Genomic DNA, 18,529 nt, shown 5'->3' with positions numbered 1-18,529 from the left:
GAGAGCCTACAGAATGGGAGACAACCGTTGCCACCTGTACTTCAGAGAGAGCATTAATCTCCAGGATATACAAAGAACTCAAAAACCTTAACACACACACACACACACACACACACAAACCAAATAATCCAATCAATATATGGGCAAAGGAACTGAACGGGCAATTCACAGAAGAAATATGAATGGTCAACAAAAATGAAATATGAAAAAGTATTCAACATCTCCATCAATTAAAGGAATGCAAATTAAAACTATACTTAGATTCCACCTCACTCCAGTCAGAATGGCAATTATCAAAAATATAGGTAACAATAAATGTTGGCCAGGATGTGGGAAAAAGGTTCATTCATACATTGCTGTTGGGACTGCAAATTGGTATAACCACTCTGAAAAGCAGTATGGAGATTCCTCAGAAAACCTGGAATGGGTCTACCTTTTGACCCAGTCAGTTATACCACTCCTCGGTCTATACCTAAAGGACTTAAAATCAGCATACTAAGCTGACACAGCCACACCAATGTTTATAGCAGCTCAATTCACAACAGCAAAGCTATGTATGGATCCAACCTAGATGCCCTTCAACAGATGAAGGGATGAAGAAAATCTGGTATTATATAAACAATGGAATATTACTCAGTCAGAAAAAGAATGAAATTATGGCTTTTTCTGGTAAATGGATGCAACTGGAGACTATCATACTAAGTCAAATAAGCCAATCCCACCCCCCCCAAAAAAAACAACAAAGGCTGAATGTTCTCTCTGATACATGGATGCTAACACACAATAAGGGGGTGGGGAGAATAGAATGCACTGGACATAAGTTTCCTATGTTCATGTATGAATATATCACCAATGAAACTCCACATCATGTACAACCACAAGAATGGGATCCTAATTAGAATCAGTTATACTCCATGTATGCATAATATGTCAAATACACTCTACTGTCATGTATATATCTAAAAAGAACAAATTTTTTAAAAAGTCAATTCTACAAGTGAGGTGGGGAGGTTGTTCTTGGTAAGACACAAAGGAGGCACACTCAAAGCAATATATAAACCTTCACTGCTTTGTAGTAGTACTCCCCAAAAAAACATTTGTAAGAGACATTTGGGGGTATTTGAATTTGGAGTGGGTATCTGATAAAATTAGAGAGTATTGTACTTACACTGGAAAATGTGCTTATTTTTAGGAGATATATACTGAAGGACTTAATGATGAAATGTCATGTGTCTGTTAATTTCTTCCAAATGGTCAGCAAAGAGTATAAAATACACCTATCTATACAGACCAGACAAAAATGCCAAAAATGTTAACAACTGTCAAATCTATATAGCAGGCATACAGGCTTCAGAGTAAGTTGGAAAACAAGTTTAGCTGAAATAAATAATTTAACAGAGAGACAGGAGGTAAGGAGATCACCCAAAACTCAGAGCAAAGAAACAAAGGAAAAGATGAGATGATTGAGACAGAAGATCAATATACAGGTCCAAAATTTAAAATAATAGAATGGAAGTTAATTTTTTTTAAAAGCTGAAAATACACAAAAGTGTTCTCATTAAATGACTCCACAGCAATGAATGAAAAAGACAATTCTAGATACACCCTCATGAAATTTCAGGGCACCAAAGAAAAAGAGAAATCAGATACGATGGGTATTCCTGTAATCCCAGCAACTTGGGAGGTTGAGGCAGGGGGATCCCAAGTTCAAGGCCAGCCTGGGCAACTTAGTGAGATCCTTCCACAAAAATAAAAAATAACAAAAGGACTGGGGATGAAGCCCCAGTGTTAAAGCCCCCTAGATTCAATCCCCAGTACTGTAAAAAAAAAAAAAAAAAAAAAAGGCACGGGGGGGGGATCTTTAAAAATCTAGGTAAGTAAAGTGAATAGAAGGCCCATCTACAAAAGAACCATAATCAGAGTGGCATCAAGCATTTGTTTTATTCATATCTCTGTATGCTAAGAAGACAAAAGGGAAAATGCTTCCAAAGATAGGAGGGGATGGGTTTTGGCTTGGAATTCTATACTAAACCCATCAAATATAAAGGCAGAAGAAAGGCATTTCAGATATGCAATGACTCAGAAGATCTATCTATTATGAGGTTCTTGGCTGCAAATAACAGAAAAGCTGACTCAAGCTAGCCTATACAATAAGAAAGTTTATTCTCTGGGGAAACTGAGAAACAGAGACAGGGCAGGCCCCAGCTTCAGCACAATCATAAACAATGGGAGTAAGACTCAGGCTCTTCCTATTGACTCTCTACTCCACCATTCTTGGTGAGTAAACCCTCAGTCTGAGGGTATAGAAAGAAGAGCTACCAGTAGCACCTTATTTGCTCCAGTGAGAGAATGAGAAAAGTCCTGTCTGAATGTTCTATTGAAGCTCTTCCCTTTAGTCTGAATGGACTAACTCAGATTATATGTCCAGCCCTGATGAATAATAATTGTCAAGGGAATACAGGGTGTATAATGACTTAAGGGGTGCTTTCTGAAGTTGGGAATAAGGCAGAGAATAATATCAGGGGTCCATTAGGAATAGGTAAACAGGGAATGGATATGGGATAAGTAAGAAGTATCCACTACAGTTTACTTCCTAAGCATCATATCCTTTTTTTTTTGCAGTGCTGGGGATTGAACCCAGAGCCTACCAACTGAGCTATATCTCCAGCCAGCATCCTATCTTAATAAGTTATTTAAGGATATATGCCATAAACAAGGGAGTAAACCAAGTAAAAATATGATATGGGTTCTGGGACACAGAGGCTCCAACCTGAGAGCACAATGAAGGTAAGATCCAGGAGACAGCTGTGTACAACCTTAAAGAGCAAATACTTATCCAGACTGCAGGAGGAGAACAGAGAACTCTTAAGAGGAAGGCCTTTGGTGTGGAGCAGAATAATAGGAAATAAACAGCATGACTAAGAGGATTGTACAACAAGATCAAAGAATATTAAAGAAAGGAGAAAACAATCAGAAATAGTGGGAAAACAAAAAAGCTATAAAAAACCCAAGGTTCAAATATAAAACAGATTAAATCCTGGTAAGGATGCAGTCTAATAAAAGAGAATTCATTTGACCTTGATTGGTCATTCTCTGTTGAGTGGTCATTACTTGGCCTTGTCTGAACAATATTCACATACCTGTGATAATATAAATGATGGTAACTTATTTTTAACTTCAGAATTAACCCATCAACTTGGCTATGGTTGCAGAGCAGAAAACACATGATAACAATTTTAAGAATGGATATGGTTGAGTATAGCTTTTAGAAGGTAGAAGTTGGGGAAGGAGTCACAAGTAAAGTTAGGTCATTAATGAATATTACATCTTACACTGAGAGATACTGACCTATAAAGCTGATGGAATAAGAAGCACCACCTAGTTATAGAAAAATGAGAATATGAATCTCAATGTGGCAAGGTACTATAAACTAAATCATCCTATTGCACTTCAAGTTGTTACCATGTTCTTTCCCACATGAAAAACCATCTTCCACTCTGCATCTTTCTGACTTCTGTTCAACCCTTCGTTCCCAGCTTTGGCATTGCCTCTTTAGGGAAGATTTCCTCAATCTTCCTACGACTGAGCTGTTATACACGATCACAGTGAGTTCTGACCTCCAATTTATCCTTCTAAGCATTTAAATACTGTATAATTATTTAAAGTTTGTCTCTACTACCAAATTCAAGCTCCAGGAGGAAAGGTACCAAATTTGCCTAGATCACCCTAAACCTTACCTAACACAATGCCTGGGGTAACTAGATACTTCATTCCATTGTGAGATGAATGAATACATGATAGTCTCACATACTGCACAGCCTTCAAAATGGAACTGGCATGGAACTCAGTACCTAACTGAATTGTACTGGCCAGATGAAAAAGATACTGTATGTGGAACAATTCCACCATTTAGAATTAAGGGTCAATGTAGGAAACATTTATGAATGTATGTTTCATAAGGATGTCAGTGAGGAAGCTGTCGAATATCATCCAAAGTCCTGCTGCATCTATTTGAGAGGCGACTTGTGGCTTGGACTGAAATCCTGGCAATGGAAAAGGTGGATGGTCTCACAGGACTTATTAGTGGATTAAAAGATGAGGAGGGAAAAGAGCAGAATCAAGAATGACTTTTTTACACAAGGCCCTGGGTTCGATCCCCAGCACCCAAAAAAAAAAAGAATGACTTAGAATTTTAGATCAAGTAACTGGGAGGATGTTGATGCTATTTACTAAAATGGAGAAGAGAGGAGGAAGCGGGGAAAACCAAGAATTCTGTCTGGGACTTACTAAATTTAAGATGCCTGTGAGCAACTCAAGTGGATGCTGAAGAGGCCATCAAACGTGGAGCTCAAGAGAGAGGTCTGGGTGTAGACAGACTTGGAGCCATAGGCTCACAGACATAACATCAGTCAGTGATAAATGCAGAAACGAAGGAAATGTCCCTTACGTAAGGCATAGTCAGACAATGTAGTGATTAAAGATGAGAGTGTAAAAACTTTATCCAGACATTATGTATCTATAGATGGCAGATTTATTGACTTTTACTTTTTCTCTTTCTGTATTTCCTGGAAAACTATTCTACCAAATTCATGCAATTAAGTTATCTTCAGTTTAGGGATAAAGTTATTATGGAAATACATTTTTGCTAGCATGCAGAAATATCTACAACATATCCTTGAGGAAAGAATTCAAGTTACAGCAGCACATATCATATGATCCCATTCACTGAGAACAGTGTGTGCATGTACACAGGTGGATAAGGAAGATCAGAAGAATATTTAAAATACCAACAGCAGGGGCTGGGGATATAGCTCAGTTGGTAGAGTGCTTGCCTTGCAAGCACGAAGCTCTGGGTTCAATCCCCAGCACCCGCAAAAAATAAAAAAAAATAAAAATAAAAATAAATGTAGCATTCTAACATCCAAATAAAAATTACAAAAAAAAAATACCAACAGCAAAGATAAATTTGGGGTTATTAATCATCAAGCAATTTATGTGGTAGTAAGTAGTCTTTTATACAGTTTAGCTGTGTTATACTTTGCGAGCTCTCTGTAAAACACTAAATGTGTTCATAAATGTTGGATATAATTAAGATAAACTAAGCTTTAAATGTTGCTTTGTCTGCTTTTAACTGTGCTTCCCCCATGCAACTGACTAGTTGAGTCCTGTTTTGTAGTTGTGTGGTACAACGTACAGAACAGGCGTTCTTAACCTTTTTCTTCCACGAACCCTTTTGCCTTTTGGAAACTGCCTCAGAAAATTTTTTGAAATGCCTAAAATAAAATGATTAGAAATTGATTAAGGATCAATGAAGAATGCTATAGTTGGGTGTGGTGATGCATGTCTGTAATCCAAGCTAGTCAATGGTTGAAGCAGGAGGATTGTTATGTTGAAGGCCAGTCTGGACAACTTAGCAACACCTCATCTCAAAATTAAAAAAAAAAAGAATTATTACTATTATTATTATTAATATGTGCTTCTTTAGTCCACTATTAAATAATCAGATCTAGGGTAGATATTAGGGTTAAAGCTTGAAGTAGTAATGACCACATATGATATTTCAAAATATCTGTAACAACTATAATATAAAAGCACCTTTGATCTCTATTGGTGATAGTCACATGTCTTTTTTTTTTTTTTTTTGGTGCTGGCAATTAAACCCTGGGCCTTGCACATACTAAGCACATGTTCTACCACTGAGCTACATCCCCAGCCCACAGGTAGTCCTAATGCTACTATGGTTTGTTGCCTACATCTGTCAGTGAAAATAAAGATGGACTCTTTCCCAACAAAGGTCACAAACCCCTGAATTCAAAACCCCAGAGTCAAAACTCTTGGTCTAGAAATAATTGTTTTTACAGTGCTGTGAAGCAATCAAACCCAGGGCCTCACACATGCTAGGTGTGCCCTCTACCACCGAGTTACTTCCCCAGCCCTAAAAGATATAAAAATTGAAGAACAGTGTTCTTTGTATGGCATAATCATCAGTGATTATGATCTTTCTTATCTTTGTGCCTACATGCATTTTGTTTCCTACAATAATGTTTCACTTGTATAATAAAAATAAAGAGCTTGTGGGCACAGTGGTGTACACCTGTAATCCCAGTGACCCAGGAAGTGGAGGCGGGAGTATGATAAGTTTGAAGCCAGCCTCAGCAACTCAGTGAGACCCTGTCTCAAAGATAAAATAAAGAGTAGGATGCAATTCAGATGTACAGCACCCCTGGGTTCAATCCTCAGTACCTAAAATAAATAACCTAATAAATGCTGTTTCTGTTATTTGTCTTAACCTGGAAGAATGACTAAGAAATTTTATATAGCTGCTTACAAGCTACATTAACATTTTAAAACATAGTGATACCACCTTTAAAAAAACACTTTCAACTTTCCATAGCTATTTTAATCATTACCATGGTCTTACAATCCTAGGGGGGAAAAAAATCACTGCAATGATTTATCCTAGAGTTAAACAGAACAAAAAGACAAACTGTCATAACTGCAGACGTTTGTCTATTTCATTGCCAAGTCTAATTTCAAAAACAGCTGAAAATATTAGAGCAAATTAGTATTTAATACAGATTAATACCTTCTGCTGTTTACAAAAACACAAAATCCAGAAACATGGAAATTTATATTTTACAGATAAGTTACTAAGTGTGTAGAAAAATTTTAAATACGACTTATCAAAGTAATATCAAACTTACGTACCTTAAGCAACATATTTTTCCCTTAGTAGTTTGATAGATTAAATTTGTTAATACATAAAAGACACCTACTTCATCAGTACAATTAATCAGAATTTAGAATTATCAAGAATTGAACACTGCTGCACAACATTTGCTGACTAGGCAAATAAAGAACATTAGTATATCTGTATGATTTCTTTAATAAATGAGATGTGATTTCAAGGAAAAAAGTTATGTACCACTAGAAGCCCCAGAGAAACTAAAATGTTTTAGTACTTTCAAAAAATGATTAACATATAGAAAGTAAGCTCATGCTGGAAAGTGTTCATCCTTCAGCAGCAATGTGGAATGTTGCAGAGGAGACAGGGACAAGGGGAAATGGACATATCTCAGAGGCATGCTTTGCTTTTGTTCAAATCTAAAAATAAAACCTTTGCTCTGCCCTATTGTCTAGAAATGAATGCCTTTTTTGTGGAAAGCTTTCACCAACATAGAAATAAAATATCTTCTTTTTGGTTAACAGGACCAAAGGATGTAAACATAAACCAGATGCCAATCCTTGCTTCTCTACAATTCCATTCTCCCGTGGGGCTCTGGATGGGGCTTCTGTTGTAAAAAAATGTTTCCACAACACAAGACTTGTTAGATGAATGAACACGTTCTGCACAGGGCAACATAACTAGGCTCAAAAGTCAAGTACCAGGAGAAAAGAGTTGCAGAATGTTTCATATAGAGTATCATCCTGTCAATTTGAGAAATACTTTAGAATAATAGTCTATATTGTCATGTACAACACAAACCTTGCATGGAGAGCATCCCCATCACCTTTAGGGGATGAGCTACTTTAGGGAGGCAGGGCAGTGAGTGCAACCATGGGCTGCAATTTACCTACAGCTGTCATTTCTGAATTCCATAAAAGGTGACATGAATATAAGCAAACTGCAAACACTTCCTAAGTCTGGGTGGAAAGAAGCTTAGTAGCTATGCAAGCAGAGTATAGAGATTGGGGAGGTCTGCACCTGGGCAGGACCTTGAAATGATCTAAGGAGGGTGGAAGAGCAGGTAGCAGAGAAGAGCAGAGGAGGCTCCAGTTCCACCTCCAGCCCAGGCTGGGGGTTACAGAGGTGCTGTCCACAGTGGTTCATCAGTGTGGATCTGGTCCATAACAAGATAGGAGTAAGCTTGCTCATACATAGTTCCTTCACCATGAAAGTATTTTTTAAAATAATAAATAAAAATCAGGACGGACTGGGGGCATATCTCAGTGGTACTGTGCTTACCTAGAATATGCAAGGCCCTGGGTCCAATCCCCAGCACTACAGGAAAAAAAAAAAAAAAAAAGGCCAGGTGTGGTGGTGCATGCCTGCTAGCTGCCAGGAGGCTGAGGCAGGAGGATAGCACGTTTGAGGCCAGCCTGGGCAAGTTAGTGAAACCCTGTCTTAAAATGGAAAATAAAAAGGGCTGAGGATGTGGCTCAATGGTAAAGCCCCACTCTCACTGGGTTCAATCTCCAACATCACCCCCCAAAAGTCAGGCAAACTAAGTAGTACATTCAGTACCGCAGATGACTCCTGCTCTCCTCACAGCCTGGCATTATTGAGCATTAGAGAACCAACATCTAGCTGAAATTTCAGTCAAGTGAAAAGAAAAATAGTCCTGCCTCAAATCCCCTGCTCATACAAGGTCACATTTGATGAAAAAGAAGCTTCCAAAGTTTGGCTTTCTAGTGCTGACTGTTAAAAAACCCCTTCTTCCTAAGCCTAATTAGCAGTTCTCTAATCTCTACAAATAATACTGCAGTCATAAATTTGTGTGTTTATTACTCATAGCAGTTTTTTCATTAAAAGCCTGCAATTAAAAGGCTACCCTTGGTTTAGCAGTATTTATGAACATTTAAAATGCACACACCCTTTGACCCAGCAAGTGCCACTTTCCATTACAGATAGCTTTAGCAAGTTCTCCTACAGCTAAACTTGCCTTTGAGCAAAATGGTATATGTAAAAGGTGATTCACTACAGCATTAATGAAATTTAAAAATTTGGAAACAGAAATACCCATCAATTGAAAACTGGTTAAATAAATTACAGTACAACCCATATAATAGACTATTTAAACCCAAAAGTTAAGAAGAGTGACATGGCTCTAAATGAACTGATTCCAAACAATTGCCAAGATACACTAACTAATAAGAGCAAACTTTGCAAATATGTACAATATTTTATAGTTTGTGTATAAATGCACCCCACACATCCTTGTTTATGTGCATAAACACATAATCAACAAACACATATGTAAAAATTTACAGTAATATAAGGTACCTAGAATCATTAAATTTATAAAGATACAAAATAGTTGACAGAGGGTTGGGGGAAGAGAGGAGAAATTGAGAGTGTTTAATGGGTATAGAATTTCAATTTCACAAGATGAGAAAGGTTCTGGAGATGATGGTGGCGGTGGTCACACAACAATGTGAATGTACTTAATGCAACTGAAATGAACACTTAAAATGATTAAATGGTAATTTTATACATATATATATATAGCGCCTCAATAAAAATTAAATGCATGTGCACACACACATTCATATACACACACATTTTTGGTACTAGGGATTGAACAAAGGGCCTCACAAATGCTAAGCACATGCTCTTCCACTGAGCCATATCCCCAGCCCCCCGACACACACATATTTTTAAAGAAAGTGGTAATGGTGGTTGTCTCCATGGAGAGAATGAATGTTTGGAAACAGGGTAACCGAGAGATATTTTACCAATAGAAAAAAAGTTACCATCATCATCATCATTCAAAGCAAAAATCAACCTGCACTTACACAAACTGGAAAACAAATGCTTATGTTGCAGCCTACCCTTAAGATCTAACTTGTCAGAATTACACACACACACACACACACACACACACACACACACACACACACTCCTCTGGATTCTTCCCAGTTTACTGAAAACATACTTTTGTGAAGATCTGCTATTATACCGAATCTTTTGGAATGAGCACTGTAGACTTGTCCCTAATCAAGAAGAAGGTGCCACTTCCATGGTTTAGTAATGCCCCTGGCTTGAAGAAGGTACTCAAAAATTTGTTGGGTGAATGATCCATTGTCTGCTGACAGGCCTGCCATCAAGCCTCACAAAGAAAGGATTCAGAAAGAAAAAAAAAAGCAATTTTATAGAGAAAATAGGAAAAAGTTTAAGAGATACTTTGTTCACCTGAAGAAGCCAACATTTGATAAAAGTGAAGACTGGTTCAGCAGTAAAGCACTTGCCTCCCATTCGCAAAGTCCTGGGTTCAATTCCCAGTTCCAAAAAAGAAAAAGACACAGAAAAGAACCCCATCAAAAAAATAATTTTTTTTAAAGTGAAGACTGCATGACTGGTACACCCAATGGTTAATATAAAATTGGTTAAATGGGCTCTAGACATCATATCATTCCAAAGTTAAATATAAAAATGTATTTTTTAAAAATGGGACAAACATGGGACAACTTACCTATACAATTCTTTTGCATGTATTGAATGTCTATGTGTGAACACAGTACATCATCATCATCATCATTATTTTGGTACCAGGGATTGAACCCAGAGGTGCTTAAACACTGAGTCACATCCCCAGCCTTTTTTATTTTTATTTTGAGACAGGGTCTCATTGTATTCCTTAGGGCCTTGCTAAGTTATGAGGCTAGCTTTGAACTTGAAATCCTCCTGCCTCAGTCTCCTGAGCCACTGGGATTACAGGTGTGCGGCACACCATTCATCTTTTTTTTTTTTTTTTTTTTTTTTTTGAGAAAGAAAGAAAATACAAGTTAATATTGACCTATTCTTAAGAGTTAGGAGAGAACTTTCTGAGCATAAGAGAAAAAAAAATTAAGAGAACTTGTACATCAGAAAGAAAAACAGAATCAAGACACATGATAAAGTAGGAAAAATATTTGTATGTTGACAGTTAACATCATTAATACCCTAGGAGTGATTATAAAAAATTCTCACATATCAATTTAAAAAGAAATATCCTGATAGAATAATGAACACAGAATATGAAAAAGCAATTCACAATGACCAGATACGAATGGCCAATGATTACTGAGGTTCAGCCTCAGTAATAATCCAAGGAGCACTAATTTAAAAGATGGATACCCAATTCTGGGAGAATATTTTTTAAGTGGCAGTTTCTCAGACTGCCTCGGGAGCTGAGATAGCCAACTGGGAAGGTGATGTGGCAGTACTCATCAGCAACTACAAGTCTAAGCAGTTATTCTTCAAAATGACTGGCTTAAGAGGAAGTTCAATCTCAGAGTATTTTTAATTGCAAACCGCTAGGAAAACTAATGGAGGGACAATGAAATGGATGATTGTTAGGTGGTGTCAGTATACACTGCTATTTAGAAGAAATGAGGCAGAGATAAATATATAAGGTGGAATACAAAATAACACCATCCCATTTGCTAAGAACACAAAAAGTGCATGTTTGTATAATCTTAGAAGATGAAGAAGGATCTACAATTAAGCTATTAACAGTGGTTACTCTGGGGCTGGGGCTGTAGCTCAATGGTAGAGCGCTTGCCTCGCAAGTGTGCAGCACTGGGTTCGATCCTCAGCACCATGTAATAATGAATAAGTAAATAAAGATATTAAATAAGTAAATAAAGATACTGTGTCCATCTACAACTAAAAAATATTTTTAAAAAACTAGTTACTCTGGGTAGCAGGAGGAGAGTAAGGGGGAGCTTCTATTTTTTTACTTCATAAACTTTTAGGTGGTTTACTTTTTCTCATAAAAACATGTATTAGTTTTATACTTTCTTTAAAAAGAAAAACAATAAGATATAAAGATAAGTCCTATCCTTTGAGCTCAAGTGGCTGTGCCTTTCTCATTCATAATGAATCAGAGATTTTTTTTAAAGAAATCTTTTTCTTTCTACATCTCTTAGGAGAAACTTATATAGTATGTCACCACTGCCTGTTTTATAAATTCATTCTTAAATGTCAGAGAAAAAGACTATTAAAAACACAAACCACATCCCAGGCCTAACATCTACCAGAAGAAACCCATTCATTGCCCATATTTACATTTAGTCCACACAATTTATAAGACAATGCACAAAGTACTAGCCATACAACTCCCACCAGCATAAATATGTGGAATACAAAGAAAGTCCTGTCAGCCAGGCCCAGAGCACACCCCGCAGCAGTAAAGGGGAATGACGATTTGAATTACAGGACCAGGAGTAGAACCAAATTTGGGACTCGGAGGCAGTATGATGCTCTCTACTTCCTTCCACACCTGTTCTCCACCACCCAAACCCCTCATATAATCCCTAAATGCTATTTATAATACATACCTATAACAGCTTTAAACTGAGGTGTCAGAAATCACTAGAGAGACACAACAAAGTGCTACTTGGGGTCTCAGCTGGAATCACAATGCAGCATATATGAAAACTCACATTTTTTGTAGGCAAAGAAATGGAAAAATTCAATCGAATCATTCTGCTTTACCACACAGAATTTTTGAAATCCAGGTGTCAAAATATCAAATGTGGAGTGAACACTGATCAAAACAGGAAAAAGCTTGAGATGTTGAGTCTGATAGTCGAGAAATTAAGAACAACTCATTTTTAAAAAACTACAGTCCACACAATGGTACCAAAGTACTCCAAAGTGCAGCTGATAAAACAAGCAAGTGTCTTGGTCTCAGCCTTTCAAAAAGTACTCATCCTACTCTAGAGTCCCAAGAGCCATATGTGTACCTGGGTGTTCTCTTTAGTTTCCAGGGAAAGAGTGCAGGAAGCACATGCTACTAGCCATGGCTCTGCTATTCTGTGACAGCTTTTAGGAGGGCATCCTTTTAGGGGACCATACACCAGTTCCCATGTCTGAAAATGCATTACCACAGCTCACTAACATTGACCAGTAAGACATTTGCCCAAAACCAAAGCAAACAAAGCAGCATGCTGAAGACCACTAGGCAACAGCAGCGGCGCAGGTGACGAGCTCAGGACAAGTGCTCTCAGCTCAGCTGACCTGCTTCAAGGTGAACTGAAGTTGCAGATCACCAGTTCCGGCTCTAATCTGACTCCCGCCCCCAGATCACGCTGTAAGTTAGCAAGTAACTCTACCCAAACTGACCTTTCAGGGCTCAGGGAAGTGACTTTTTTTTATTATATGGCACAGTTTGGCACAGTTATGTCTTTAGTCTTTGGGGTACTTTTATACTATCCAAGAGTTGTATATCTTTTTTTCCTTTTTTTTTTTTTTTTTAAAAACAGATGGCCAAACCAGGACATATACTAAAAAAAAAAAAAGGAAGGTTACTTACCTGAGCCCTAACATCCCAGCTACCATGGAATCCTGTTGGAGCTGGTCTACAGAAGCAAGGTGTATTCTGGGGAGTCACATGTCACATCAAAGCAGGAACTGGTGAGTCTGTATTTTTATGGAGCCTAAAACAAAGAAAATCGTAAGTTGAAAGCCCCCATTGAGCTGCATGACCTTTTTCCCAGGGCTATTTGGGACATTCTGAAGATAAACACATAGACAAAGTACTAAATTTCCTGGCTCACCTAGCTAGAAACAAAGGATAAACTGCAAATTACTGGCACATAATGCACAGTACTAAAATAAAGGAAAGATTCATGCTTCTTAGAATCAACACTATCACAGGTCTTGTAAACCTTTGGGGGACACTCTGACACTAAAAAACATCACAAGAGGTGATTTTTTTGACAAGTATTTCTTCTACCACGTTACATAGAAATACTTGGGCAAAGAATATGTGTTCAAGAGAACATGCAACATCAAAATATCACCCCCAAAAGAACACCCAAAATCCAGAGGCAAAGTTTTCCTTTTTTTTTCCAAGCAGCTTACGTTATAAAGAGCTGCTGTATCATCACATGAAGGGGCTTTAACCCTGAGAGGAAAAAAGTACCAAGGGAAACCAAGCATCCCTGGAGATCCAAAGTCATCATCTAAAATATGCAAGTCTATTTCAGAGTAATTGCTTTTAAGCCTCTCATAACAGTATATTTCTGATGACCAGCAAACTGAGTTAGTTTGATAGTTTCTCTTCTGCTTCTGAACACATGTTCAATAAGGACTTTTGTTATTAAGACAATCATCATCTCCTTGCTAAAACCTAAACTGCCCCAAATTGGCTAACCTCTGATACCCTGCTGGCCCAACAGTAGCACTTTTATCTTTAGACTAAAAACAAAAGGTAAACATATACAACCTAGAAACTATTTGCACAATTACTTATGCAATTAAATCCAGAGAAAGGCAACACCAACCAAGTCCTTCATGGCTGGGCTGGTTGGCTGGTTGATAACTAACTACTTGGCTGGTACCTAAAATTATCTTTTGATGTACAGTGAAGCTTTATAATTCACATAATTCCTTTAAACAAAAAGTCAAGTCATAGAAGTTTTTGAAATCCCAGAAGTTAACAAAATTTCTCAGTTACCTGTATAATAAAAATCAGACCAATATCCTGATTAGGAGGCCCTGGAAGTCACAACTTAGACCATAAGCTATTTTACTTGTAAACTGAGGGAGCTGGACTAAGGTTCCTTCCAGCTTTGAAAGTTTGAGATCTTTAATTAATTTAAGATTGCATGGGTAAAATAAAAGCCAGAAAATAAGTCCAGGTAGGTGAAAACCTAATAAAGCAGATGTGTACATGTGTGTGTGTGTGTGTGTGTGTGTGTGTGTGTGTATGTATATATACATTTATATGTATGTATATATACATAAATAAATAAATACAGCTCTTTGGCAAGGAAGACAAGTATATCCAGGCTTGGTCCTGTCAGCTTCAGGACCACTAGAGTCCAGACATCTGCAGTAGCTGCAAAACAGCTACACACTGTGGTGAGCACACATCCATACACCAGCAGATCTAGCAGAGCGTGCCTTGAAGAAGTTATAAAGGCCAAGGGTTTATTCTCTAAAGGAATGGGCATACCACCCTCCCCCACTTGACATGGGAGTGAGGAAGAGACTGCCTGCACCCATATTCCTGCTCCCACTCAGTTATTCCACACAATATATACCTACCATCAAAATGGTGGAATCAAGTATTTAAGCAATGACGTGCAAATGAAGCATTCAAAAGGAAAAGGTTCCTGGTAAGAGAAAGGCAGAAGAGAACCAAGGAAAGCAGAAGAGCACATCTGAGGAGGAGGAAGCCATTTACACTGGTCCTATCCAAAATGATATAAAGGCACAGCAGTTTGATAAGACAACAGCAATGTGACTAGAAAGGACTCGTATGGAAGAAATGAAGACAAAGTTATCCCACTGGAGTGGCAATAATGCTCTCTATCCAACAAAAAAACATTGTGTCTGCCACATGAGACTGCTCTGCACAAATGTCACCATAGCAGAAGGCAGTGAAAACAAGCAGGTGTCCTGCCACACATCCTGGACCTCACCAGTCAAGGACTGCACTTCACCATCCTGTGCTTAAAACACTGGTTACTACAAATATCAAACATTTTCTGTGATTCTCTCCTTCCCAGAGATATCTCAGGAAGCCTGGTGACAAACTATTCTTAGTCAATTAAAACATTCCCACTGATAAGTCACCTTTATAAAAGATTATGGGTTCTATGATACATCAATTATCATGCAAATAAGCCTGGAAGGCACATCAGAGGAGGAAATCTGGCTTCAGCAAGAATCTAACAAATTTACCTCTGCTGTTCTTTATTCTAGGATAAAGATACTCTTGTCTCATCTCCACAAGGAGGAAGGTGTGTTCAGTGGGGGCAACAGCCTATTGGACTCTAACCAGCTTTTCTTTCAAACTTTACAGTTTACCTCCCTGCCGGACTAGATTAGGTCTCACAGAGGTAGGGCAGGCAGGGAAAACCACTCTGGCTGGAGATTACAAACATATAAACAGAATGCAAAACTGTATTGTAATCCTCCAAATACACTGTTGTCTCTGTCATGCCCCACTCCTACCTCAGGATTCAAAATAGCAAAAAAGTCAGAGCTGACTGCATGTTTTCTTACAAGACCCGGAACTCTAGGTTTAAAGCACTGAAGGCAAATTTTTAATAAGAGGAAATAGGAAGGTGTGATAAGCCAGTACTAGCAAGAAAGCTGTACATGGTTTCTTCAAGCTGTAAGGATAGGCTGACTTCAGATTCCACCAGGCACTTTAGAGAGAAACTAAATTCTGGAAGCTGCCTGCACTGTTCAAAGGGCTAAAGGTACATAACAAACAGGTAATTGGAGGGGCACCTAAGGAGGCAAACACACTGCCAACTATGAAAACAAATCAGAGACTTTAAGTTGTTACATCTCAGGCTCAGGTTTACAAACCTCGGAGTTGTTGTCAAATGAGGTTTGCGCGTGTGCGTGCATGTGTGTGTGTGTGTGTGTGTGTGTGTGGAACTGAATGCACACCAGTGATCATTCACCTAGCTGCCATGCCACGAATGGGTGATCTAAAGCAACTTATTGTAATCAACTGAACTTCTACTAGATTGTGCTCTTTAAGATTCTAACATATCCAGGTAAGAAAATAAAACCAAGTATTTCCTAGACTTTCTGACTGGGATTTGCAGTAGAAACCCTGAAAAGCCCACATATGAGCCTATTTCCCTAAATCCCTGTTGGAAATTCCCAAAAGAACCAAATAATACAGACCCTGTCTTTTTACAGGGACTAGCATATTTCAAAAGCCCCAAGAGGTCAGCTTAATCTTGTTATTAACTGAAATTGCTGAGACAGAGATGAAAATTCCAGCCACGAAACCCAAAATTCTCCCCTAGAGTAATAATTGCCTATTAGTGCACTTTTCTACCCAGACTAGAAAAATGCTTCATTTTTATAGCAAAACAAAAATACCTAAAACTTGTGAGAGTCCTACAACATCTAAGCCACTTAACATCACACACCAGTAGGTTTGGTACCATGATCACCAACCACCCCCTGATTTTGATCCTATCATCTCACAGTTTGGGGTAATGATCCCGAACACTGGAGACACAACCTGCGGATGGCTTGGCCCAGCCCATTTGTGTTCCTGGAAAAATAACCAGAGGCACACATCTGCCTGACCATGAGTCAGGAATATCAATTTTGTGGTGGAGCCCATTTCTGCTGTGACCAACCCATACCCGAACACATTCACAACAGAAGCAACCGCTATAGAGATATTTCCAGCAAGCGTTTCCCCCTGGGGGTCCATATTTAGCAATGCCATAAAGGGTCTCCCCTGTGAGAGCAATCTTTTTAGACTCTTTACAATGACCTTAAGTCTTCAGTACAAAACCACAGAAAATATTGCCACTGCCACATAAGTCACCTGAATTTCAGTTTGGGTGACTCAGTCATAACCAAACTAAAAAGAGAATAAACTTTCAGAGACAATCGACAGGAGTCACAGAGATGCAATGAACTTGCCCCATCTGGTACTGTGATCCTGAGCACTCCGGGGCGACAGAACCCGTTGCATACTATGTCCCACTCCACTTATGTAACTGGAAGATCGCCGGCGAAGGGGGGGTGGAGATGGGAGGGCGCTCATACTCCGAAGCCACAGCACCCCCCAAAGAACCTCTAAGCACCCCGGGGCATGCTCTCACCGAAAAGCCTTAGGTGCTGCCGGACGCACAGTCCCCTACCCACGGTTCTTGATGGGAACTATAACCACCTCTTTATGATGAGTTGTGAGATCCTGGAACACAATGTCTAGTCCTTTTTGGGGGTGGACAATAATTCCCCACCTACTTATTCCTGTTAGATGGGGAAAGGAGCTGGTGGACCGATTCGCTCGCAGTGGGGGCAGAAAGTCATAGAACGGGCGAGAAGGAGGGGGAGGCAAAGCCTGGAGATGGGGGTGAGAGCGCAGGAGCCCTTGTGGCGCACTCTCCCGACGGGAGGTGGACTGCGCACGCGCGCCGATGGGGGGGCCGAGTAACGGGAGAGGGGGCGCGCGAGGGAGGGAGAGGGGAGAGCGCGATCCAGGGAGAGGCCGGGGCCGCGGGCGCGCGACGGCGCCGCGGCCCGAAGCCCCAAGAAGGGCAGGAGCGCGCGCAGCCCCGACAGGCAAAGCCCGAGCGACAGGGGCGCCCGCGACGCCGGGGGCCAGGATGCACGCAGAGGGCGGAGGAAGGGGGCGCTAGGCGAAGGTGGCTCCGGGGAGACCGCGACGAGGACGGTCACCCGCAAGCACGGGTGATGGGCCGAGGAGAGAGCCGCCACCGGCGGGAGGGGGAGGGTAGAGAGGAGGGACGCCATCCGCCAGCCATGTCGCCCGACCCCTCGGGCCCCTCCCGCGCCACGTCCCGCCCCTACCCCCCGCCCCCCGGCAAGGGTCCCCGCCCGCGGCCGCGGCGGTCCCACTCACAGTCTCTCCTCCTCGCCTCCTCCTCCTCCTCCGCTCGGCGCGGCGGCGGCGGCGGCGGCCATTTTCCGGACGGCTTTTACCACAGCCCTCTCTCCGAGAGGAGGGAGCGCGCGCGCCGCCGACGCCGGGACCCCGCACGGACGACGTCGCGCCCCGCCCTCTCGGCCGGCCTGCGCGCTGCTGCACCTGCGCGCTCACGCCCCGCCTCTGGCAGCGCCGCAAGCCTGCCCTCTATTGGCTGGGGTGGCTAATCTGGGGCGGGGCCTCAGCGGCGACGCCCTCAATTGGCGGGAATTCTTGTCCGTTTCGGCCAGGGAAAAGGGGGCGGAACCCTGTCCAGGTGCTGATTGGTTGCCTTCGGCCGTCATTTGGAGAAAAGTGGCGGCTTGGGCTCGGAGGGGCTGGTTTAGTGGGCGGAATTTAAATGTTATGGATTAATGGGCCCTTGCGGATGCTGGGGCAAG

The 18,529-nt window shown here is 40.5% G+C and overlaps 1 protein-coding gene across 2 annotated transcripts in view; it reads right to left on the bottom strand.

The window, feature by feature from the left end:
• MECP2 (methyl-CpG binding protein 2) overlaps positions 1 to 18,218 on the bottom strand; it is a 74,012-nt gene extending 55,794 nt beyond the window's left edge. The window contains exons 1-2 of one of the 2 annotated variants that reach the window (XM_079123856.1): positions 18,066 to 18,199; positions 13,020 to 13,143 (exon numbers count right to left, since the gene is read on the bottom strand). In XM_079123856.1, coding sequence (XP_078979982.1) covers positions 13,020 to 13,045 — 26 coding nt within the window. In that variant the 5' untranslated portion in view covers positions 13,046 to 13,143; positions 18,066 to 18,199. Of the gene's footprint in view, positions 1 to 13,019; positions 13,144 to 18,065 lie in introns of both variants that reach the window. The other variant, XM_079123855.1, reaches the window with a different exon arrangement.
• Positions 18,219 to 18,529: the final 311 nt, after the last annotated feature.

Source organism: Sciurus vulgaris (assembly GCF_902686455.1).
Source record: "Sciurus vulgaris genome assembly, chromosome: X".
NCBI lineage: Eukaryota > Metazoa > Chordata > Mammalia > Rodentia > Sciuridae > Sciurus > Sciurus vulgaris.
This window is presented reverse-complemented; position numbering and strand designations above follow the sequence as displayed.